Source organism: Mastigoproctus giganteus, chromosome 10, assembly GCF_048544385.1.
Source record: "Mastigoproctus giganteus isolate SK-2022 chromosome 10, ASM4854438v1, whole genome shotgun sequence".
In the NCBI taxonomy this organism is placed as follows: Eukaryota; Metazoa; Arthropoda; class Arachnida; order Uropygi; family Thelyphonidae; genus Mastigoproctus; species Mastigoproctus giganteus.
In genome coordinates this window covers 94823234-94850734 of record NC_143584.1, presented here as the reverse complement: position 1 = coordinate 94850734, position 27501 = coordinate 94823234, and the positions used below count along the sequence as shown (strand labels likewise).

Here is a 27501-nt window from a genome sequence, read left to right as displayed (position 1 = left end):
ATTGGAATCTAATGTACAGGTGAAATTTATTAATCCTCTGAATATTCCTAGATTTTTAGAATCATCTTTTTTGTCATGTCCACTTAAAGGAATTTCAAACTGTCCACAAAATTTAATGCAGTCTTATTTTAGATAATACCTCACAATTTTTGGTAACTTTTCTTTATGTTTGCAGATCGAAAGTCTGTAGGCCTCACTAAGCTGTTCTTTAATATTTATGCTTCCTAAAAGTGATAGTGAAATCACATTATCAATATGTTTCTTCGAACCCTCATGTTTTAGAGTTTTTTCTTTCATTCTGTTTATATTTTTAAAGCCACTTTTTGTCCACGTTAAGTCACCTCCGAACAGTAAACATGGAAAACAAAACAATGCATTTTTAACTTCACAACCACAAAGCCAGCTTTTCTTTGGTACTATTCAGTTTTAAAACTGCGAATATATTTCTTATTATTACTTATTCCCCGCTGAGAAATTTGAATCTTTGGTGTGAGGCAGCCTTCTTTTTTAATCGCATTTTTTTCTTGGAGATAATTGTGAAAAACTAAGTTGCTGAAGTTTATTCACTGTCATGCAATTTACTTCATGGGGAAGCATGGAGGCCATGATCGAATCAACAATTTCACAAAATCGTGTGTCATAGAAATAATGTTTTACTTACACATCACCTCATAATATAACTTCAAGTTCAAGCTCAATTTGCAATTAAGCTGTAATCACATAATTACACTGTTGAATGTTGAGTATTGACTTAGCACTGATATTATTTAGTTACTTAATTGGAATTCGGGCAAATAACAAAAAGACTGACATTGTGACTACAGACATATCATGATCAACAATGAAATCTGCACTGTGCGTTTTAGAGTGACTTTGATTCGTTTCACCTATAAAATATGTGTCACTGCCTGATGCACAGTAAGGCTTGTGGTTAATTAAACTTCAAAGTTGGAAACAATTTTGTGTTTTTATTCATTTATTATTGAAATGATTACTGGAAATAGAGGATGTGCATACTATATGCGGGTCCTGTTAATAAAAATATTCATTGCATTGCATCATTCTTCACAAAAATTTCATATAACTCTGTTCACTGTATACCTAGATTTAAATAGCTGGGGGAGCTGCAGTGCCACAGTGCTTATGGACGAGCCGCCCCTGCATGTAACTTATTGTAAACATCAACCACTTAAAAAGAAAATTTACTATAAAAGTAAAAGGTTATAAAGTATTTAAAGTTAAAACTCATTAAACAGAATGTATTAAATAAAAGAAATTAAAATACACTGGTTAAAAGCACTAAAAATATACATAAGAACAGTAGTTTTTGGCTACTTCAGGCAACCTTCATGAAATAAACTAACAGTAGTTAGCAGAGTGACTGTAGGTGATGATGTGTGCAAGCAAGTCATGGGGAGAGGAAGGAAGAAGTGATGTTGTGAATTAGAATGGAGGGTAGATCTCGGTAGCAGGTGAAGAAAGAGGAGAAAATAGAAGGTGTTGTTGTTGTTGTTATTTAGATTTTAGGAGCATTAGCAACTAAGGCCATATTGCTCCGGGGATATGCGGTTGTCATTCCCTGACCTTTCTGCATCCTCCGTATTTGGTGGGCATGGGCTTGAACCCCGGTCTAATCAAGAAGCGTGTGCTACGCACTGCTGCTCCTGCCCACCTGGCTATGGAGGCACCCCCATTATCATTAGTTGAGGCATATGATGCAAGAAATCAAGCTTATACAGCATCAGCTAGAAAAACCTTATGCTTATATGGCTGATGCTTATACAGCATTAGCCATTCATTCTCTCCAAATGTTTGTCTAGTAGAGCCTTAAATTTATTTAAGCTATCAACTTCCACAACAACAGATGGAAGTCTATTCTAGCAATCAACTACCTGCTGGCTAAAGGCAAATTTCTCCTCAACTCTTCTACAAATGTCTTTCCTCAATTTGAATCTATGTCCCCTCAGGTTCGTAATCTGAGCAAGTGGAAGAACCCATCAGCACTGAGCCTGCTCAAACCAATTCAAGGCTTTATACACCTCAATCAGATCACCTCGCAGGTGCCTAGTTTCCAGATGCTGCAACTTACAGAACTAAAGCCTTTCTTGGTAAGAGCACCCCTTTGTTCCTCTCACCAATCTTGTTGCCCTTCTTTGTACTTGTTCTAGCAACTCTATGTCCTTCCTAAAATGAGGCCTCCAGACCTGTACACAATACTCAAGGTGTGGCCTGACCATTTCCTTATACAAGGGGATAATCACCTCCTTGTCTCTGCTAACAAAATTCCTATATATCATTGACAAGACTACATGACCTGCTGTGGCAGCCTTTCTGCATTGCTCAAAGAACTTCATATGTGACTGCACAATTACCCCCAGGTCTTTTTAATTATGACTTCCCTGAGTGTAGTACCACACAGTCGGTACATTTCTGTTGGGTTACTGCTACCCATATGTGGTACTTTGTATTTGTTAATGTTAAACTTCAGTTTCTACTTTTCAGCCCATCTGCCTAACTTTTCTAGATCCTGTTGCAGTAGCATACTGTCATTAACAACTCTGCCAACCTTTGTATCATCATGTAATAATGTAGCAGATCCCACTCAGTGGTGGATCTTAATGCCATAGGCATGATCTTATATGAAAGCATCACTATGAGGTTATGGCCTTTGTGGGGTCACTTTTACAAACTTCCTAAAGTCTGTAGAAGTGACCCCATGAGAATAACCTGATATTCCCTCATGTCTGATTATATCCAGCATTGGCACTCTAACCCATGAACTTGCATCCACAAGGCCATCATAAAGCCCTAGTAGGAAGAACAGACCTTACAGTAAATTCATGTGAAGAAATATTGGAGAAACCAGAACCTCAGTGAACAAGACCTCCTAATGTCCTATGACATCACCTCGTTATATACCTGTATCAAGTGGTGGGATTCAGCCGGTTCGCACCGGTTCGGCAGAACCGATACCTAATTTTTTGTTGAGTTCGGCGAACCGGTTGTTAAAATGGCACTTGTGATTAGGGTTCTCTCTAAGGTGGGCGCCTGGTATTCTATGCCATTTATTAATTCAGCAAGAAATTTTCGTTTAATATCAATAAAATGAAGAAAATGTATGTTCTGACTGATGTTTATCAATGGTCTAAGCATAGTGCTTTGTTTATAAAAGTTTATGATATGACCACACGTGGACAGAACTAGTAAAAATATTCAAATATATTGGCACTGCTCTATAATATATTAAAATAAAACATTTTAAAATTTTTTTGCAGTAGCCCTTAAAAGGATGAAAAGGCAACAGAGTTTGACAGATTTTTTTCAATAAGAAACCAAAATCAGAATTTGTTGTATTAGAATTGGCCTTGGATTCAGTTACATCACCAACAATTTTCGTTGAACTAGTTGAATTGGAAAAAACAAGATGCAGAGACAATACATTCTTCAGTTATGGAAAGTTTAAATAATGTTGGGCTTACTAAGAACTACCTAGAAAAAAATTTAATAGGATTTTGGTCCGATGGTGCCAGCGTTATGCTTGGAAGAAAATCTTGAGTGAGCACTAGGATTGCAAAAGAGTTTCCAAACATAATAATATGGCACTGTTTAAATCATCGCCTCCATCTTGTTTTAGATGATTTGATAAAGGAAACAAAGCAAGTAAATCATTTTAAAATATTTATTGATAAGATATATACTATTTTTCATCAATCCAATAAGAACCAAATTGAACTTTCCAAAATATCCGAACAACTTGGAATTGAAATTATAAAGATTGGTAGAGTTTTGGGACCAAGATGGGCTGCCTGTGGTTTAAGGTCAACCCTAGCTGTGTGGCCCGCTTATCCAGCGCTACATCACTATTTTTATTCAAATAAAAAGTACTTAGGTATGGCTGCCTGTCTTGAAAATATATATTTTATAACTGATTTGGCACTGATGATTGATATTTTAAACGAAATTTCTCTTCTTTCAAATGCACTGCAAGCAAGAAATATAGACATAATAAAGGCTGAAAAACTCGTGATAAGATCTACTAAAGCATTTCAAATGCTTGGAAAGGAAAAGGGTCCATACAAAAAAAAAGTTGATGAATTAATTACTTCAGAAACCTTCAAAAATATAAAATTTGTAGAAAATCATCGATTTGTCTCGGGCTTCCTCGGGAAAGACTTTTAGAAAACATCGTAACGAATTTGAAAAAAAGACTAATGGATTGTAAACATTTAAAAGCAAGTTGTAGCTAATTTCAAGATAGGAATAAATTACAATTTCTCAATTTTTTGGAGCCAGATTACTGGAATATTGAAGAAGTATTAGTTCCATGGAAAGCAGCTGAAGAACAATTGCTCGTATTTAATGACATTTTTAATTACCAAATTGATATTAATGATTATCGAGATTTCTTGGAAAACGTTTTAAAAAATTCCCAGAATTATGCAATTTCAGAATTATCCTGAAAGTGTTCAAAGAGCTAAAAATATTGTCAGAACAATTGCTGTAAGTTCAGCAGAAGCGGAAAGGGGTTTTTCAAAGATGAACATAATATGTTCAGAGAAGAGAAGTCGCCTAACTGTTTCTAATATATCAAACACAATGACTATTAGTCTAATCGATCTACCTCTAAAGGAATGGGATCCTACTCCTATAGTGATTAAGGATAAATCACTCAGCCGATGATGCTCGGATAAAAGCGAAGAAAATTGCAAGCGAGGACGCCAATCAAGAAACAATATGGAAATATCTTAAATAACAGTTTTATTGTTTTTTGTCAGGTATTATTTCATATTTTTTCATTAATATTTTAAAACTCTTTCTTATAACATAATCTAGTTTTGTGGACCTCTTTTATTGTTCTTATTTAAGTATCAACTGCATGAAATAATAAACTACCTTTCGGTATATAGTTTTTTTATACTTAGAACGGTCATTAGGGCAGCGAACCGGTTGTTAAATTATTTGAATCCCACCACTGCCTGTATCCCCATAACTTGTGCCTTGAACAGCATATGTTGACCTCTGGAAATTGGCCAAAACTTAATACTGCAGACATTTGTATGCCCTGTATATGTGTGTAAATAACTTTTATTTGTGAAAACACTACATATAAACAATCCCATGGCTTAGTTATGGGCTCTTCCATTAGTCCTCCTGTGGCAAACTGTGTCATGGAGGATTTTGAATTCAATGTCCTTTTTAATACTCCCCAACATCCTATGAAGAAGATATATTGGAGATATATTCAGTATACTACCCCAGGGCAGTGAAATGGTAGCATTCTTGGCCTATTTAAACAGTAAATCATAATTTTTGATATTAAAGGAGTTCTCTGAGAAGTCTGCAGACAGGTTGCCAGGAAAGCTCATTCAGTTTTGTCAAATGGTATACAGGAATTTTGCTAGCAGGGATAAGAAACTAATTATCCTGTTGTGTTAGGCAATGGTTAGGCCACATCTTAAATACTGTATACAGGTGTGGAATCTTCATTTTAAAATCTCTTTACCTCATTGTGTCAAATTCATCTGTTGTCTCTACCGTTCTCCCAACTCCACTAATCACTTGGAGCTCTTTGACTTCCTCTCTTCTCCAGTCCAACTTTCCTAACAGTGAGGTAATTTTCCTTGGTGATTTTAATGTTCACAACTCCAGCTGGCTTTCACTTTCTAGTCACACCGACCAAGCTGGTCGAGATGCTGAGGCTTTTGCAATTACTAATGACCTTGCACAGAGTGTTCATTGCTACAAGGATACCGGACAATCCTAACCATACAGCCAACACGCTTGATCTTTTTCTCACAAACAACCCTTCTAAGTGCACGGTCGAAGTGAGTGGTCCTTTACGCACCTCAGATCACAACTTGGTGATTGTCTCTTCTCCAATGGAGCCATTATCTCATGGCTATTCCCAACCTTCTATTGTTTGGCTTTACAAGAATGCAAAATGGAATGACCTGCGAGATTTCTTTTCTTCTTTTCCTTGGTCGGATTACTGTTTCAAAACTTCTGATGTCAACGTTTCCTCAGATCGTGTCAGTGAAATTATTCTTGTAGGAATGGAATCCTTTATCCCACACTCCACTTTAAAATCTCGTCCTTTATCTAAACCTTGGTTTTCTAATAAATGTGCTAAGGCTGTTCAAGAGAAGAACGGTGCATAGCATAATTGGCTTGTTTCCAAATCTTCAGTTTCATTTTCTGCCTATACCAAAGCTCGCAACAATTGTAAAGCAGCTATTAATCAGTCCAAACTAGATTTTGAACAGACTAAGAGTAGAAAACTTGCTTCTTGCCCTAATGGTAGCCGAGCATTCTGGTCTCTTGCTAAGGCTATTGGCCGCAACTTTTGCCCATCTCTGCTCCCACCTCTGTCAAAACTAGATGGTTCTGTTGTCACTTCAGCCAAGGATAAAGCTGACCTGCTAGCATCCCATTTTTCTTCTAACTCATGTATTAATGATCTTGGTAAAACACCTCCCACCATTCCCAACGCGCTCCATTCAATGCCTCCTGTGGTCTTCTGTCAAAAGGATGTCAGAAGGATTTTGACGAATCTTGATGCAGAGAAAGCTCCAGGTCCTGATGATATTTCTCGACTTGTTCTCAAAAACCGTGTTCCTGAACTTACTCCTGTTCTTTGCCGCCTTTTTTCACTTTCTTATTCTAAAGGTGTTTTTCCTTCTGCTTGGAAATTTGCTCATATCCAGCCAGTTTCTAAAAAGGGTGACAAATCCCTCCCATCCAATTATCGTTCCATTGCAATTACTTCTACTCTTTCTAAAGTAATGGAGAAATCAATTAACTGCCAACTCTTAAACTACCTAGAAACCTTCCATCTGATCAACGATCGCCATTATGGATTCCGTCAGTATCGATCCACTGGTGATATTCCGGCTTATGTTACACATTTATGGACAAATTCAATGGAAAAGTTTGGTGAAACACAAGCAGTTGCTCTTGACATCTCATCGCTTTCGATCGTGTTTGGCATAAACGTTTTCTAAGCAAGCTTCCGACTTATGGTTTGCCAACTGTTTTTTGTAATTGGTTATCCAGTTTTCTCTCTGATCGCTCACTGAGGGTGGTGGTAGATGGCTCTCTGCCTTCTAACTTTTCCACTAATGCTGGTGTTCCCCAAGGTTCAGTTCTTTCCCTCACTCTTTTGCTCTTGTATAAAAATGACCTTCTTCCATTGACTGGAAATCCTATCCATAGCTTTGCCGATGATAGCACATTGCATTCTACTTTCCATTTTGAGAAACCTTGCCCTGCTAAATCAGTTTCAACTGTACAAATATCCATTACCAATTCCTTAAATGCTGGTATCCAAGTAATTCTCCAGTGGGGCAAAGAGGACTTCGTTGATTTCAATCCTTCTAAAACTCAGTTTTTGCTTATATCTTGCGAAAAGGATTCTTCTGCTCCTATGCTTATCTTTGGTGACACTCCGATTTCTAGGCAAAATGATATATCTCTTTTGGGGATTACCCTGACTTCTAATCTCTCTTGGCACAAACACATTACAAATATTGCTTCTTCTGCATCTAAAAAACTTGGTTTCTCTTTTGTTCTCGGCATTACTTTTCTTCCAAACAGCTGTTCACTCTGTACAAATTGCAAATCCGCCCTACCATGGAATATTGTTCCCACATCTGGGGCGGTGCCCCCAAAACCTCTCTCAGGCTTCTAGAATGCATTCAGAAGAGGGCATTTAGGTTAATTAATGACTCCTCTCTAACAGTCTCTCTCCATTCACTGTCTCGTAGATGTACTGTTTCTGCTGCATGCCTTTTCTACAGATACTTCCATGAGCACTGTTCATCTGAATTGGCTTCTGTAATTCCCGCTCTCTCTTTCAAAACAGTCCTAACACGTGCTGCCACCAACCAACATCCATTTACTGTCCAACTTCAAACTCACAGAACCAACTTTTCATCTTCCTCATTTATTCATTCAACTGCCATTTTCTGGAACAACCTTCCTTCATACATATTTCCTGAAAATTACAGTCTACAGAAGTTCAAGTATAATGTCAACAAATATCTTCTTTCATCTTCTCAACCTCCAATCCAAGCATGGTACTAAGTACTACATGTTCTAATACCTCTCTTGTTTGGGGTTTTTATAAAAAAAAAAAAAAAATTGAAGAAGCGTGGTTTCAGGATAGACATGCAGAAATTTTCCTTTATCCAGTGGATTGTTGGACTAAACTTCCAGTTGGTGTTGTAGAAGTGGACAATGTGATTAAATTCAAGGAAGAACTGGATAAACTATTAGAAGGGATGATCAGGTGACATGAGAACTGTGTTTTTTTTTGTTTTTTTTTTAATTTTGGCTGATGCTGTATAAGCTTACTTTCTTTCATCATTTGCCACTACTAATACTAATGCTTTATACAAATAATTGCATGATTGTATTATTATTGATCAATGTTCATGAATGCATAAGGTCACAACATGGAAGTGTGAATCAAATTTTAGGGTAAAACTCCCTTTTGTTGTTGACATGAAGTTGTCATGATGTTAAACATTGCATAGTAACTCTTATTGTTAAAAAGTTACTATATTCTATAAAGTTCCTTATTGTTAAAAAGTTACTATATATAGCTATAGTTATCAATTATAGTTATAATTTTCTTAATAACTAATCATGGCTCTTTAATAGTTTAATGATTATTATTATCATACAACACTTTCATTTTCTTATGCGTTTATATTTCTGAACTGCAAGAAACTGGACCCTGGCTATACAAAGTGGTCCCCAACTATATAAAGTTTTGCCTGTTCTAAATGATTATACAGTATGGCATTTTCTCTTTTCATTTCAATAGATTATATTATAAACTTTATAATTATATTATAATTATTTATAATATAATTATTATTATATTATAAATATAATTATTATATTATAATTATTTATAATATAATTATTATTATAAATATAATATAATTATTATATTATAATTATTTATAATATAATTATTATTATAAATATAATATAATTATTATTATAAATATAATATAATTATTATATTATAATTATATTATATTATATTAGAGATTATAAACTGAGAATTTGATTTTTGTTTAGACTTTAAAAGATGGAAGGTGATTAAAAAGGTTTTTCTTGTACTCAATTGCCATTCTCAGTGGTATCTGTGAGATGCCAGTGAGAGGTGTCTAATCTTTTGATAGAACTTTGGTTTTGCTGGTTAAATGTGAACAGCTTAGTTAAAAAAAGAAACTCATGTTGTTGCCACTGAGCTGCTGTGTTTCCATTTATGGGTTCTCGTAAATTTTTTGTTTGCTATTTTGTAACTGAGTCAACAAATCATAATTAATAGAACACTGCTTTCGATTCAGTAAAAAGCTAAAAATAATTTTTTATAATTAAATGAAAAAAGACGTCTTGCATATGCCACATGAGATATTGGTTGTATTTCACCCTCTGTTGTTCAAGCATGCGCAAAAGAAGACTACAAGGTACACACAGTGTTTTGAGAGGAGGTGCCACCGGTGGTGTCCCACAACTGTAAAAAACAAGGTACACACATTGATACTCAGTTTTTATCTGTATTTGGACAAGAATCATGGGTGTAACACATTCAATTACTTTAGTGATGGCTTAAGAGAGCCATATCATCAATATTTTTCGTTGTAAAAAGTCTTTGTTGTTTTGGTGTAAAAAGCTTCCCCTCACATGATCACATAAGTTGAGTGGTGTGATATCAGAACTCCCTTGTGGCCTGATCCCATGCAACAATAGATTATCTGATGGAAGGATCGGTAAAAATGGGTCAACGTATAAAGTCATGTACACTGTTTTATTGAAAGAGAATGCAGAAATTATTACCATTTAGAGTTTGAGATAATTGAAAAACTACTGTACCACCAGATCTACTGCTGCAGGAGAAGCTATGGTTCTGATTTGGTATGTTTGTTAAAGATCACATGGGGATCACTGGGCAATCTAGTGGGGTCCCAGAATATATATAATTTTGTCACTAGTTTGAGAACAATTTTTTTTTCTTTTTTGAAGTTTCTGAATAAAATAAATGAATGTATAATGTAAGAATATTTTTTAAAATTTTTATTTATTATTATATATTTTTTTATCTCAAATACACTTATGAAATCCCACAGTTCATTTTTGGAAAACTGTATACAAACTTCAGCTTTGGAAATGTAGCTTTATTGCATGCACTCATTGTTTTCTTTTCTTTTATTTCTTTCTTTTTTTTTTTTTTTTTCACTATATATATTACAAAAATTTTAAAATAAAGTTCAACTTTTGGGAACCCTCAAATAATGGGTCCCTAGATACATGCCCAGTGCACATATGCATCAATGTGCCAGTGATAACACATCTTTTTAATACCCACACATCTAATACTCTTGCTAACACCTCTTTTAATGAAACCACTTTCAGATACATACAAAATTTAATAGACTGTCATTTCATGAATTATAATAAAATTATAACAAAATTATGGCGTTTCAGCTGCTGAACTGTAAATGAAACTAATTAGTTAATTATGTACTTTGTGGTTTTTGGTGCCATTACCAGGGTACTGCATAAACAAGTAACAAATGGGCAATTTTCAGTTACAGTATGAAATGAAGGCAAAGTTTTTGAAATGGAAAGTAACTAAGATCATATTAAATACCTGAATGGATTCCTATTCTCAGTTTTAGTCTCTCTCCTGGCCTGTGTCTGATCTCAAAGTTTTGAATAGCTCCCAAGAGATGAAGGGCCATGGAAGCAATTTCTGCTGCATGTTTTTCTTCATTCCGGATGGGCAGCCCACTGACTACCATGTAAGCATCTCCAATTGTCTCCACTTTATATACATCATAGTGACCAATGATGGAATCAAAACAGGTGTAAAGATCATTCAGCAGATCCACTACCTGTAGAAGATAAATGGCATGTAGGAAATTGCAACTGACATTTACCTTATATTATCATAACTTTAATATTAAGCAGATTACGGTTCATTTTTGGAGCAAATGTAGAAGAACATTGACAATTAAATATCTACAAGAAATATAAAACTGAATTCAGTACTGCCTTCCAATGAACTAGAATTATGATGGATATTTTTTATTGCTACCAAATACTATACAAGAGCCAACAGTAAGTAAATTACAATCAAATGGAAACATTTACAAGTACAGATATGGACCTGGCAGTATGGTGAAACTATCTCACTGCCAGGTCCACCACTGTAGGGGTGCCCAAGGAGTCGGGGGAACAACAGCTGGTTTGGTAATGGTTGTTGAGGATCATGGGCATTTTGGCAATCTTGGGTGGGGGACCATCATTTATAGTTTTGCTGGCTAGTAGATGCTGGACTAACCATTGGACACTGTCTAGTTTGGTTTGAACTGTAATAAGTTTGGTTCTGCGAAACCATATGCTGGCTGCATATATAACGATTGGAATAAACACTGTAGTATAGAATTCTGAGGGTTCCCTTTTTTAAATCCCAGTCCTGCCGAGAGATTTTGAATAATATGGCCGTCAAAGTTTTCACTTTTTTTGGAAAGATTCTGGATGTGTGGTAAGAATGACAATTTTTCATCAAAAATAATACCAAGATGCTTGTGAGTGGTAACAAGTGGCAGAGATGCTCCATTAAACTTGACAACCGGAGGTCTATTATGGTCTAGTTTTCCATGAAATATCATCATCTTGGTTTTAGATGGTGACACTTAATTTATTTTTCAGAGTCAATCCAGCAAGTTATTGAGTACAGAGTTAGCCCGTTGTTCCAATTGGGACCTGGAGTTACCATGTACTAAGATGGAGAGATCGTCGGCAAAGGCAGGCATTTGCGCATCGGCCATGTCAGAGGGAGAAGACAGCCAATCATCACAGACGAGGGGCCAAGAATGGAACCCTGGGGACACCCTAGAGAAACAGCTTTAGATACCGACTGATGTTTGGTTTGGATGTAGACAGTACGTTCAGCAAAGTAACTTTTGAACAAAAGGAAAAGATGTCTAGAACAACGAGTGATTCTAAGGCGCTGTAAGACACTCTCCCACTGGACATTGTCAAAGGTACCTTCAAAATCAATAAAAACTGCCAGTGTATATTTGTAAGTAGAGTTATCAATTAATTTTTTCAATTCAAAAAGTGCATCCACAACTACAACCAGGCATAAATCCATACTGAAGAGAGGAAGATAGATTATTTTCCAAAAGAAGATTACATCTGTTTGCCATGAGTCATCAGCCACAAAAAAAAAAAAAAAACAGTACATACTTTCCATCCATATCCTCCAAGAATTTGTCTAGTTATTTCTTGAATTTATTCAAACTGTTACCTTCTACAACAGATGGAAGCCTGTTCCAACAATCAACCACCCACCCACTGGCTGAAGACAAACTTCTGCACATCTATCCTGCAACCATCCTTCAACTTGAATTTTTTACCCCTCATATGCAGTCTCAGCAAGAGAAAGAAAGCAAGAACAGGCATTACAGCAAATGAAACCAACTGATAGCATATATATATGTAAATATATATATTAAACCCTAAACAAAGGGTAATCCACCTTAAATAACTGAATATCAATCAATGCAATGTATAATAACATTAAGGCAAAGAGGAAAAAGTAAATAAATAAAAGATACTGTTGAAAAGAAAAAGATTAAAATGTATGTAATTTGTGTATACACTTGCTCAGTCAGCCATCCTCCAGGCCAGCTGTCACTCTGCTAGCACATTCCTAAATTCTGGTAAATGACTACTGAGTAAACCCCACCAGATTCTGCCATCAGAAACAGACAGCACTCAGTGGCTGCTACCTGGATGCACTGAATGGTGCCAGCCCCAGACAATGCACCATTCAACGTACCCACACATGACAATCAACTACAATAACTTCATTAATATTTGATACTCCATCATTACAACCTTCTTGAGGTCTTTCTCCCGTCTCCAGAAGGGCATACATAGCCCCTCTTTCTTTACCAGCTTGCCTTCCCCTTTTTATACATATATATATATATATATATATATATATAATTATATTTAAATAATGTTGAAAAAGAAGTATTACTTAATAAAAATCTCTCTTCCCTCCCTGTTTAGATTTGAATTTAGGTTTAATTTTGTTTTTTCGCTCTAGTCTTGCCGTACTGCTGGTATTATTTTGTTTTATTTTAAACCTTATTCTAATTTATATGATTATATATATATATATATATATATATATATATATATATACACACACACACACACGTACCTTGTCCGTTATTATGGTGCAGACCCGGTATAGTCTGTGAGTACGGATCTCTAGTATGGCATAAGACTCATAGTTGTAATATGGTAAACTTTCTTTGATCAGCTGAAATTTTTGTACCAGCTTCTGATGTATTCAAGCCACCTTGTCGTGTCTATGAGTGTACTCAGTCTGCGTGATCACACTGCATCCTGCGGTGATGTGCTGGATTGTTTCTTGGGCAGGCGTCATCTCTTCTCACTCTGGGATCCTTGTATTACCTAAGATCAGGTAATCAATTCCTGGTATTGATTACCTGATCTTAGATAGTGAACATGAATCCTTTGGTCTCAGGGAAGAGCTTTCCTTTCATGAGCCGAGCTTTGAAAGCCATCTTATCTTTGTATTCTTGATAGAGGTCATTGCAGTGTCTGCCATGGAGCGTCTTCGCCTATCTTTCTGTCTGTCTGAGTGTGATCTCCTTGTTTAGGTTGAGTGTTGTGTTTTGTTTGTTTCTTTCTTATGGCTTTGTAGATTTATGCTGTGTTTTCCTGGAAGTAATTCGACAGGTTCTTAGTCACCTTCTTTTGTTCAATGAGGTCAGGCAATTCCCTTCCTCTTTCTTTACGGACTGATCAGTCTCTCGATGGCCAACTCTGGGTGGTGTTGGCAGCTACTGCTCATCGTTATCCTGGTTGATCTCATACTCTTCTCCAGCTTGGTGTTGGGCAAACCCACAATCCCGAAGGAGTACATTAGTATTCAGATTGCATAGGTTTTTATGGATGTGACCGTGTTTCCACCATTCAGCTTTGATTTAAGCAGCTTCTCATTTTCTGATGGTATTTCTCAGTCAGGTCGGCCTTGATCTTGTTTTGTAACTGCTGGGCGGGCATCATCCCCAGCTATTAGTATGTGTCTTTCCATCTGTCATGGCTTCAGTCTCTTCACTGGTCCTCAGCTGGTAGTCTTGTCCAACTAGATATGCTTGATGTAATCCATGATTCATGCATATGTCTAGGCCAAATTGCATCCTGATATCATTCTGAACTCTTTGGTGATCCGAAGTAGTTGTTGGAGTTAATTCTCAGTTGCAGCATAGAGTTTGACGCCATCCATGTACATTGGTGTTCAAAGAAAGTGCATCACCCCTTAAAATTGTAATTGTCGTCCGAATAACAAGTATATGGCAATATTTCTTACAGATTGCATCAGATAAGATTGACACGCGTAGGTGATGACGTAATATTGAATCAGCTGTTACTTTTGGCTATATAAGCACGCTCTGCAAGAGTTGCAGTCATTCCTTGCTTGTGTCAGGATGGCGAGTTATGTGCTGGCACGAAGAAAGAGTGCTATTGTTGCTTTACGTGAGGAAAGATGTTCTTCTCGTCATATTGCTTATAGAGTGTCTTGTAATCAGTCAACAGTGAGTAGATTTCTTTCCAAACTCAAGAATACTGGTTCTGCTGATAGGAATAAAGAAACCAGATGCAAACGAATCTATGCCAAAACAGGACCGCGTTTTGAAGCACTTATGCCTTAAAAACCGTAAAGCTTCATCTGAGCTGAAAAGAGAACTGGAAGAACATACAGAAGTGGTAGCAAGTGCAGTAACAGTCAGAAGACTCCTCTTCAAAAATGGACTTGTAGCCCGTCGTCCTATGAAGAAGCCCCTCCTCGCACAAAAAATGAAAAAAGCCCAATTAATTTGGTGTAAGGAGCATGTCAAATGAACCACCGTTAGTTAGTTATTTTCTTGGATGAGAAGAAATTCAACCTGCATGGCTCTGATGGGAGACAAACAATTCGCCATAGACATGGTGAAGAATACCATACAGACTGGTGTCTACAGTGAAATTCCCTACCAGCCAAATGATATAGGGGTGCATTTCGTATCGCGGAGTAGGTCACCTGCAGTTTATAAAAGGTTCCGTAAATGCCAATGGATACCTGGCTATATTGGAAGGCATATTGCTGCCAACCATTAGAGACCATTTTAACCTGTCACGTAACTGCATCTTTCGGGACGACTCTGCTCCTTGTCATCGGGCGAAAAGTGTAAGTAGGCACTTCTGTAGTTACTTTAGCTTCATTTCTGCATTAGAGGTTCGACAGTAATGTGTTTACATTTGTTACAGGTGAAAAAAATGGAAGAACGGTCCATTACGACTGTTAGCTGACCAGGATCTTAATCTTATAGAGAACTGTTGGCATTGTGTGGAATCTGCAGTTGCCAGAATTCGTGTTTGGAACCACGAGCTATCAGTTGATTATCTTCATAAATTGATCTTGTCAATGCCTCGATGGTGTGCTGCTGTCATCAGCGCCACAGGAGGTTCAACTAAATATTAGTTTGCACCTGGTAAACTTTTCAATTTGTTTTCCTTTTAAAATGAGAAACTGAAGCATAATTGTCGTGTTTACCAAAACTGTTGTATAAAGGTTGCAAATGCTCATTTTGGAATATATTGAGGACACCTGTCAAATATTACTTAGCGTTGCCTTAACTATTAATAAATACCTTTTGTTTATATTTCTATTTGTGATGTTAGTCATTAATGTAACATACCATCGCGAAAAAGGGTTAGAAATGTGAAATTCCTAGGTGATGCACTTTCTTTGAACACCAGTGTACATCAGGTGAGAGAGGGTGTACAGGTTCTTGCTCTCTTCTTTTAGAGTATATATCCATGCTTGGTGTATTGAGCATGGTGCACAGTGTCTTGAGTTCAAGACAGAACCATAGTGGGCTTATGGCATCCCCCTGGAAGATTCGTTCTCTGATGGGTATCGGTCTGGTCATGATGTTCTCAACCTTGATGGTGGTCCATTTTCCCGTGGTTGCTTCTAGGAAGTGTGTCAGTGTCAGGTTGGCTCTGTAGATCTGCAGTGTCTCTATCATCCAGCTATCAGGCTCGGAGTCAAAGGCCTTGCGGTAGTCGATGTACGCAGTGTACAGGTTGCGTTACTTCTTATAGGCTTGATTCATAACTGCAGCGTCAATTATGAATTGCTCCTTGCATCCTTTGCTCATCTGCTTACATTTTGCTGCTCAGTCATGATATTCTAGCTCTCCAAGTTGTCACATATGCAGCGAATCAGGATCTTGTATATTGCTGGAAGAGAGGTGATTGATCTGCACTTTGCCTGGTTTGTATTATCTTTGTCCTTATCCTAGAGGTGGGCGATTCCTTCAGTTTGGGACTCTGGGATTGTGTCACGGTGCCTTATTATCTGGGTGTACTGGGGGTACCAGTAGTTGTGGATGTTATCTCTTCCTGCAGTTTGCCAGTTGTGATACTTCCTCATCGACTGTTGTACTTCTTGCTTTTGAATCTCCCATTCTCTTTCCTTTGTTGATCTATCCAACTGGCAGGGCTGTTATGAATAACTTTGCTGTAAAGCTTACGACATCAGTTTTGCCAAGTGTGTAACTGATATATTAATCTAACGAATGAATATATAGGAATGGTATGAAAAGCACACATCTGTATTTACTCTTAGGCTATTCATTTACATACTTAATGAGAGAGAGATCTTTACCTGAAGGGGTGTACTGACGGCGGACAATGCTGTGAAACCTACAATGTCACTGAAGTAGATGGTCACGCTGTCAAAACTTTCAGCTTGAACGGGCTCTCCACGTTTCAGTTGTTCAGCTACAGGCCTTAAGGAATATCAGAATAAATTTTAAAAAAAAGTAACAGAACATGAAACTTGAGAGAGAGAGACGTCAGAATATCTTTTGCATAATAAAACAAAAGATTAACTTTTAGTACTAGTAAAGTAGAATCTGAAAAATCCGGGATTTTCAAACTTTTTGAAAATTTTTTAAAATATTTTGAATAAAAAAAAATTTCTAACCACCAATTTCTCTCTGTTTTATATATTTCCTATACTGTATTTTACTTATAAGCTAGAGTTAGTGGAGTTCAAAGTAAACCACTTTTAACTCTATTATCTCGAGCTTATAAGTAACTCCGACACCGACGAGCCAAAACATTACGACCACTTACCTAATATGATGTTGGTCCTTCACGTGCAGCCAAAACAGTTCGTACGCAGCGAGGCATGGACGCTACAAGATTTCTAAATGTGTTTTGTGGTATCTGGTACCAACTCGTAAGCAGCAGATCCTTTATCTCCTGTAAGGTCCGTGGTTGAGATGACGCATATCAGAGTTGCTGTTTCAGCACAAACCACAGCTGCTCGATGGGATTGATGCCTGGGGAATTTGGAGGCTAGGGAAATACTTGGAAGTCTTCCTCATGTTCTGCGAACCAGTCTCGAATAATCCGGGCGATGTGGCATGGCGCATTATCCTGCTGAAAGACAGCACCGCCAGAGGGAAAGACCGTTGCCATGAAAGGGTGTACCTGGTCAGGAATGATGGTTAGGTAAAAACCAAATTATGATATTAGGGTCTCTGTAAATGATTATATCTACCCATATATTTTGTCTGTAAATTGCGTGTATTCTCAGGTCGATTTGCCTGTTTGCTGGAAGAAAATACCCCAATTTCTTGGGGGGCGAGAACCTTGCTATCTACGCCTGAGACCGACTAACTCAGCCACGGAGTGAAAAAAGCCGACTAAAGGTACTCGCGTCATTGAACCCGGGTCCTTTCCATCCGGTGTGGGGAGGACGGTGATACCACTGTGCTACCCACGCAGACTAATGATGTTTAGGTAGGTGGTAGACGTCAGAGTACCCAGCACATGAACCCAAGGTATCCCAGCAGAACATCGCCCAAAGCATGAAACTGCCACCATCGGCTTGTTTTCGTCCCACGGTGCATCCAGGCGCCATCACTTCCCACGGTAAATGACACACACGTACCCGGCCGTCCACATGGTGCAACAAGAAACGTGATTCTTCAGACCAGACGACCTTCCAATCACTCAAGGTCCGGTTTCGATGCTCGCGTGCCCATTGTAGGCGCTGTCGCCGGCGAACCGTGATTTGCATGGGCACTCGGAGCGGCCTGCAGCTATGAAGCCCCATTTTCAGCAGGGTTTGATATACTGTGTTGTGACATTACTCTCGTCACCAGCATTCCAATTACCGGCGAGTTGCACCACAGTCTCCCTTCTGTTGCCACGTACCATCCAAGAAAGCCTTAGCTCACCTCGAGCATCGATGAGCCGCGGTCATCCAACACCATTACAATTTAGCCTTTGTCAAACTCGCTTAAGTCCGCTGCCTTTCCCATCTGAAGAACAAGAGTAACATTGATTAACAGAGCTCAGTCTCAGGTGTTTTTTATACTGTGTCCCGACCCACGCAGGCGCCATAGTTCGCCTGCAGTTGTTTCGATTTGCATAACGACTCGCTGGTCACAGTGTTTTGGCTCATCGGTGTAGATCTCTATCCTAGTCCTGACTGTTGCTGCGGACTCAAGGGCAGCTCCTGGCCAACTGCGCGCTGGTGATCCTGCAGGAATGGACGACGACTCACTGCCTATAGATATCAACGATGAAGACTTGCTTAATCTTACTGAATGGCACGATTGATATCAGAAGACTACCGCAAATTAAGCTCCAAGGGAACAGGATAAAACTGATGAAGCAAGTGAAATATCTCGGACTTATCATAGACAACAACCTGTCCTTTAAACCGCACCTCTTATACTTAAAAGAAAAAAAAATAAGGAAATACGCAGCCAGGTCGGGCATAAATTTTGGTGTGTCTTAAATTTTGATGTTGGGCTGATCGCTATGTAAGATGACAGTTTTGGGTGGGGAGGCAGAAGACTGGGGGTGGAAATAGGAAGCAAAGGGTCGATAGAGAAGATGACCCCCCATTTTTCAGTGGAGCATGCCCATGCCCCACCAGAGGGAAAGAAGGGTGGCAAGGGGAGAAGAGGGTTCTTCCCTTGCGAGGAAATGGGGTTTAAAGAGAATCCTGCAGGTGCAGGATCTGAGAGCCAGATGGCGCTCTACTCTAGCTCTGGGACGCTTCAATGTTGGTCTCTTTCAGGAATTTCATCAGTGTGACGAGAATTTGTCTTGTCTGTGGTAGTTTTCCTCAAGATAGTTGTTTTCTCCTTTTCCTGAGCAGCTTTGATTGGCACTAATGGTGCATTTTTTTGAACTGTTGAATTTTCTTCTTTGTTTCTGGTTTGTTTGAATTTCTCCGTTGTTCTGGTTCATCCATTCCTTCTAAGTTTAGGCTTTTCTATTGAGTGTTGTTGTCTTCCTGTTCGACAGATTGTATTGCAATAATTGTTTTCCTTCTTGTAAATAGTTGAGTTGCAAAGTTGGTAAAAGCTACAAACTCCTCTTGTGAATTCAGGAGTCGGGATTCTTGGTTAATTGGATTGTACTGGATGTTTCTAATGAGGCTCGCTCTTATGTCGTCATAATTTTCACATTCATGCATGATATGAGTCCATGATTCGGGTTCTCCGCAAGTACAATTTCTATCTTCTGTTATGCCTAGTATGTTTAGCGTTGCTGTATGGCCAAATTGGCTTTCCTGACCACACTCCCCTCCCCCTGGCGGAGGTGGGAGGAGACAGTTTCTGCAGTCTCTTCCCTCCCCCGCCGCCTCCCCGTTCTTCGTCTGGTGAGGCATGGGCCTGCCTCACTGGCCAAGTGTCCTCGGCAGACTCCGGGAGGCAAACATTCCCAGCAACTTATACCAATGCATCAAAACCTATCTTTCAGACATAAGGATCTCAGTATCTACACCCTATAGCCAACTCACCCGGCCAGTGTTCCGGGGATGCCCACAGGGATCAGTCCTGGGGATCTTGGTTTTGGACGGCTTCCTCAACCAGGATCTAAACGGAGCAGATGCTCAAGCCTTCGCAAATGACCTGGTCCTGATGCTAGAGGCGGACAATCGTGCACAACTTGAGGCTATTGCAAACAGGGCCATAGATACCCTCCAAGAATGGTCAAAAAATCATCACTTAAGAATGTCACCTTATAAGACATCCTCAATACTTTTAAAAGGCTCCCTTGATATCAGGAGGCCACCTCAGATAAAAATAGAAGGAAAAACCATAAAACTGACCACGGAATTAAAATACCTAGGAATCATCCTTGACAAAAATCTTTCATTCACCCCACACCTCGTATATCTACAAAAAAAGATCAAAAACTACTCAGCCCTCATAGGAAGAGTCTCGCGAAAGGATTGGGGCTTAAGGAAAAGAACCCTGATCCTCTTTTACAAGGCTTTCTTCATTCCAGCCATCAGCTATGCAGCAGGGATCTGGTTTAAAAAAGCAACCACCGCAGTCAATAAAAGAAAGCTAGAAACGATACAGCGCAGCATCTTAATCACCGTCTCCAGAGCATGCTGCACGGTCAGCTCACATGCACTGCAGGCCCTTGTGAGGCTCCTACCCTTGGACCTGGAGATTGTCCGCTGTGGCATGCTATATCAACTATCAAGAGGGAACAGTGTAACTTGCATTGGCTTCACCACAGACCCGACCAACAACAGCAACGCAGAAAAGAAACGACTAACCAAATATCTTCAACAAACCCGGCAGTCCCGATGGGCGGACTCAACTAAAGGTGAGATAACCCGGAAGTTCATCCCGGACATTACCCAAGTGTATCCTGAACAGCCAAACTGGTTCTCACCGGGGCTGTACACCACCTTTCTTCTAACAGGGCATGGCTCTTTTAATGCCAAGCTGTCAACTTTCGGCATCAGGGATTCTCCATTATGCCACTGCGGAGAAAGCCAAACATGGTCACACCTAATGCACGATTGTCCCCTCTTTGAGGACAGGACATCAGATGTCATTTCATCACAAAGATACGCTTTAATCCGAAGGAACGGGAGCACCTTATATTACATGAGGAGGAGCACTACAAGGCCCTCTCGTGCTTTGCACATGAGCTGTTTACCTGGCTAAGGGCAATGACCCAACCTCCCCAGGCTTGATGCAGGACTTAACTACAACTGCAACTCATTGGACGGGACTCTGCTCTTATGAGTGCCATTACTTTGTCAACTGTACCAGAAAGATCAAAGTACCACGATATCGGACGGGACTTTGCTCCCACGAACATCACAATCAAACACAGACACCCTGTCAACTGGACCGACAGTGCATGTAATTTACCCAACGAACTACCTAGAATGTGACAATCACCATATGCAGGAGTGACAACACTGCATCGACGCCCAGATAACAGAACAAACAGTGAAAGTGACCACATACCAACAATGACCACCCAAAATGGAAATAGAAGGACCATGACCACAACCAAACTGAATGAGACCTTGGTCCCATTACCAACGCCGGCATTCAACCGATCTGTGAACAAGTCGGTAGAGACCTTGTCCCTGGATGTACCTCCTGGTGGGGCCAGTGATGTGATGCTGTCCTGAACCTGCTGGCCTAGCCACCACCCTGCAGACAGGCTGCACACACGCCATATTGGCGACCTGTGCTGGCTCTCTTGTCCGGCCTTTCTATCCCACCCCGGCAGGGGGGAGGAGACGGTCATACTGTTTCCTCCCCTCCACGCCACCCCCATTCTTCCTTCTGGGGCATGGGCATGCCCTGCTGACACCAAATTTAGGCCTCCTACTCTATTGGCCTTATCCTTCCTCCTTTAACCCCCCCAGTCTTCATTCTTCCCCCTCTCTATTTTTACACAAGCGAATTCCCCCACACATAAATTCAATGAATCCAAATTAACTTACGCCCATATTTCGGTCTATCCTTATTCAAGCGACATCACCCTACGCAATCGAGAGATATCACACATATATCTATACCTATATGTGTAAAAAAAAAAAAAAAAAAAAAAAAAATTTATTTATTTATTTTTTTTTTTATTTATTTATTATTTATTTTTTTTAAGTGGCTAGGACCAGCCACTGAAATCTCAGGAAATTAGGTGGCAGGACCTGCCAGAGCGAACTAAAGACTATCGAGTACCTGGTCTGCCTCCACAGGGCGTAAGTGGGGCAACGTTGGGCCTCAGAAGAGGTCCAGCGGCTAAATGGCTAGAGGAACAACGGTACAAAACACTACACTTCCATAATCCATACACTTTTAAATCTCTGGCCTTCCCAGTGAACTGGTACACCCACAATAAAAGCAACGCGGAGATGGGGGAAACCCCTGGTGCCGTTAGACACTGAAAACACTTACTGACAATCTAGGGACTCCTTCTCTATCGTCCCCATACTTCTGCCTTTCACCCCCAGCTTTCAGTTCCCCTCCACTCTATCTATACGCCAGACAATGCCCACACTGTAAAACTCTAACAATGCCTAAATTAAACTAACTACGCAAATTTTTAGGATTTACAGAACCTAGTGTTTACCCCTTTGATGCTTTTTTTTTTTAAGGCCCTAGCAACTGAAATCCCAGGAAACTAGGTGGGAGGGCTTGCAAGAGCAAAAATTTCAAACTACTGTGTACCTGGTCTGCCTCCGCGAGGCCAATTATGGGTAACGTTGGGCCCCAGCAGGGGTCTAGCGGCTAAATGACCAGATGAACAACGATACATGACACTACACTTACAAAATCCATACACTTTTAAATCTCTGGCCTTTGCAGTGAATTGTTACACCCACAATGAAAGCAACGCGGCGATGGAGAAAAACCCCTGGTGCCGTCAGACACGAATATACTTTACACTTATCCCAGAGATATAAAACCTTACAGTTACCAGCATTAAATTTCAGTTTCCATTTTTCAGATCAATTGTGCAACCAATCTAATTTCTTTGAAATAAATCATTTAGCCCTTGTGGGTCGCACAGTTGGTAAAATCACAGTCCTCCCCATACTGGATAGAAAAGACCTGACGCGAGGAATTTTTATGGATCTTTTTTACAAAGGCTGAGTTAATCGGTCTCAGGAGTGGCTAACTCGGTTTTCTTTCTCTTGGATTTTTCTTCCAGCAAAAAAAAAAAAAAAAGCAAATCGACCACAGAACACATGCAATTTACAGACTTAATGTAGGCCATACGGTGCAATATGGGCAAAGTTCCTAATGTGGGCCTAAATTCTACAACAATCAATTAATAAAATGACTTAGATTAGTGGCACAATAAAGTGACAGTAGTGGTCGTTAACCACCCTCCCCACTTTTAGATCATCACAAAACTTTGACAACTTCCTTTGCACTTCATCGCCAATGTCATTGAAAAAGATAAGAAATAGAAGCGCACCCCAATACTGATCCCTGAGGGAGTTCATTCTGAGGAATGTCCATTTATGACTACTCTTTGTCTCCTATCTTTTAGCCAGCCATTTTTAACCAGTAATCCTAATTTGCTGCAGTTTATATAATAGCCTTTCATGGGGAATAATGCCAAATTTGGTTCTTGGATCCAACTGTTTTATGATCCGTCATAATAAACTGGGTTGATCAGGAAGGGCAAGATTTGCCCTTCATGAACTCATTAAAGAAACTTTCCAACTTGCATGTGATCCATTAAGGATATTTTTCCATGCTGTATTCCATTAAGGATGTCTTTCCATGTGAATTCTCATTCTATTATCCGTTCAGGACCGATATCTTTCCCAGAGGCGGGCCGTCCCGAGGGTGAAAGGGGTGCACTGCACCCTGGCGTCAACGTTTAAGGGGCGCCAGTAAACCTGAAACTTACATACATATATGAAGAAAATTTTAAAGGGGACGCCAGATTTAAAATTGCACCGGGGCGCCACATATCCTAGGGACGCCCCTGATCTTTCTAACGTGAATGTGTAATCTACAGACTCCATGATTTTTCCCACCACCGAAGTCAAACTCATTTATCTATAGTTGCCCATCATTTCCTTGTCATTGCCTCCTCGTCATTGTTCCCTCGTGGTTTTCGATCATTCAACTGTAAAGATTGTCGCGAAATAAAAGTACATATTCAAGTCATCTGCTACTTCTCCTGGCCTTTTTATGACTTTTCAATTTCGACTAGGTAAGGGGAAGCCTATATGATTCACTCCCTTTTTTTTTACGTACTAAAAGAACTTTTTGTCGACCATGTTACCTCTCTCTTTGCTAGTAACGTCTCGTATTCAACTTTCACAAGTCTTATTCCATAAATGGTTTATAAACGCTTATAATATTCATATAAATTAATGTCTCACGATAGTCTGTAACTGTCCTATGCTTTTTTTCCCTTTTACTCAAATTAAACCATTAACCTCTCTCTCTCTCTTTCTTGGCATCTATTTGGACATATTTATTTTGCGAAATTCTCTATTGGAATGCGTCCATACCTTCAGGATAATTCCCTTGAATACGTCTTATAATGAACTCGTATCCAACACTGTAAAGTTGTCTCTCTCCTTTATAGAGTCCAAAAAATAACTAAGTCCACTATAGTGCCCTCTCTTGAACTTGAAGCCCATGTCCTTTTTTCTTGACCACAAATCTCTTTAGACAGTACTCATTTTATGACATTGTAGTCACTACTTGCTATTGGTTTCTGCATTGTCAAATTTTGGAAGCAGTTTCCATCCTTGGTGAAAACCGAGTAGAAGATATTAGAATTACTGTTATTGTAGTAGGGTTATAGGGGCATCAGTGACTAAGGCCATATTGCTCCGTATATATTCTCTGTACATTGTGTGTGTGTGTGTGTGTGTGTGTGTGTGTGTGTGTGTGTGTGTGTGTGTGTGTGTGTGTTCTGAGGTCGATTTTCTGTTGCTGGACGAAAAAACTGAGTTACTTGGAGAAAAAACCACGGTACCTCAGCCTGAGACCAACTAACTCAGCCACACTGTGAAAAAGGCCCATAAAAATTTCTCTCTCATCGACGGTACTCGAACTCAGGTCTTTTTCCCAAGTGTGGGGAGGACGGCGATCCTACCAACTGTGTTACCCACGAGGGCAAGATACTAGAGCCCCTTGTACTTCTCTCGCATGTTGGAATAAATAGCAGTCACTTATATGGCTTAAAAATCTGTTTCCTCCATGGCATATTGCTAGTTCGCGATTTTTAATCTATAAGAGGCAGGGTGAAATCGCCCATTACGAGGCGATCACATTTGGCTGCCCATTCAAGTTGCCTATAGAGATTTTTGTCATAGTCTTCAGAATCGTTTTGGTCTATAATATGCTCTCATCTTATCATATCGCCAATATGGCCACCATTCAGTGTGCACGTGCTAATTAACGCTCCGTTAATTTCAGTATAAATTAATGATTTTAACTTGCGCTACAGCTTGGATTTTCTCCATAACACGATTCTTATGGACGAAGAACAACGTGGCGAGGTTTGTTTCTCGGTTTATGGTTCCATTCGTGTGTCTCAATGAGTTAATTATTCAACGCCAGCGACATTGTGTCTGCTCAGCCGCCAGAACTGGGTTGTTGAGCTCGCGCCCATGGCATGGAGGGCTTTAAGCACCCAGAACAGAATCTATGTTAACTGAGGCAGTCACCGCTTTCGGGAGCATGTGACTGTGCCCAAATGCTATAGGTGCTGCAAATTTGGGCATACAACCCATACATGCACCCAGACAATTCCCACGTGCGGGCATTGTTCGGCAAAAGGTCACGCCTTCCGTGACTGCCCAAACAAAAACACTGACCCAACCTGTGAAACTGCAAGAGTTTTAAGTTAGATAGCGCACATTCAATCAGAGATGGTCAATATCCTACATACCTCAAAGCAAAGAGTTTATTCCAATCAAGACTCAACTATGGGAACACGTCCTAAAAAATATAACATCACAGAGGTTAAATTCATGCAGATAAATGCACATAGAGCCAAAGCGGTCGCCGACCAAATCCGCAAGAAGGCGGAAGAAGAAAACATTGATGTAGTAATACTACAACAAGAAGACGTGCAGTTTAACGCTCCGTAGAAATTTGTTTAAAAAATGTGCTTTAACTTCAGTTCTTGTCTCAAAATGTGTTTCCACTCAAAGATGTCAACTAATGGACTCCCGTGGTAAGAAAATTTGAAATTTCTGTTGGGAAATTAGGTTATTTGCGTTAATATCTGTATCCTTTGTTTACCAGACCGCAGTGGTCACCATGTGGCTGGCAGCAGGGATATAGATAGGCGCCGCTATCTCGCGGTTGCCAGGTAAATACCCTGCACTTCGTAAGATGTAAAAATCTTACAAATATAATCTTTTTGTGGAAGAGTGAGATTTATTTAAAACAAAACTTATAATATGGCAATATGGGGGAGCGAACCTTACAAGCCAAGGGATTAAATTAGACAACGTCTATACAAGGGGAGCGGTAAGTGAAAAGCTATTAGCAAGCTAAGGACACTTCAACTCTCAGCTCACACAGGCAAACCAGAACAATAGAAACGAGTAGCAACGGCTATTAGTAAAAGGTGTCAACTCTGGTAAACAATAGCGCCGTGGATCATGTGCTGTTGGGACATTTCTTTAATCGGTTACACCTGGACAGTAAAAACGAACAAATGCTGGGAATTAGATGGAAGTCTGGCTCTGGCTGTCGGTGATGGCAAGTTTTATAGATCGTGGGAAATTAGTCTGCTAAAGTATAACTATAAGCGGCTGACTTCAAAGGTACTGATAGCCTGAGAAATTTTACAAATTTCTTAAAATAAGAAGTTAGATCGAGCAACAAGGAATCAGCGTAAGAAAGATAAAAATTAGCGAATAAGAAGAGAGAGAAAGTTGATAAAATGAGTAGATTGGTTAAACAGAAAACTAAGGCATTTTTGACATATGTAGGCGGTACAGAAAAGGAGATGAACAAAAAGTGAGTGAACAGGGGAAAACACAGTCATACCCCGAGTTGAGTTATGTGGGTGTTTAGGAAAATGAGTTAGTGGGATTCTAAGTTGAGTTTTTTTTGTTGGTGCTAAGGAAAATGAAATAGTCAGTGGACACAGCAGTCGAGATTTTCGTCGAGATAGGTAAAATGAGTTAGTAACACGGACAGTTGAGGGTTCTGTTATGGTAGGAAATATGTGTCAGTTAACAGTTGAGTGTTTGGACGTGGTGGAAAAAGAAAAGGGTAGCGCCCTGGGAAGTTTTCTTCTTGAAAGAGTTCTTAATAGGTGGAGCGGAAAAACGAGGGTAGCACCCTATGAGTTTTTCCTTGTGATAAGTTTTAATAAAGTGGAGTGGGGAAGGAGTTAGTGTGAGATGCCCTATGAGTTTTTCTTGTGATAAGTTTTAATAAAGTGGAGAGAAAGGGAGAGAAATCCGCAGAATCAGTAGTTCGAGAGAAAGGAGCGAAAATGCGAAATTAGTAGCTCTAGGAGAAGGAAGGAAGCAACGAATGGAAAAAATAGAAGTAGCTCGATTAAGGTGGAGAAAGAACGCCAGTCCCATGCAGTAAA

At 39.4% G+C, this 27501-nt stretch overlaps 1 protein-coding gene across 1 annotated transcript in view; it reads right to left on the bottom strand.

The window, feature by feature from the left end:
• LOC150079165 (guanylate cyclase 32E-like) overlaps window positions 1–27501 on the bottom strand; it is a 333869-nt gene that overhangs the window by 55242 nt on the left and 251126 nt on the right. The window contains exons 17-18 of the mRNA XM_090383559.1: window positions 16778–16901; window positions 10667–10910 (exon numbers count right to left, since the gene is read on the bottom strand). Of these exons, the coding sequence (XP_090239685.1) occupies window positions 10667–10910; window positions 16778–16901 (368 nt within the window). The remainder of the gene's footprint in view (window positions 1–10666; window positions 10911–16777; window positions 16902–27501) is intronic.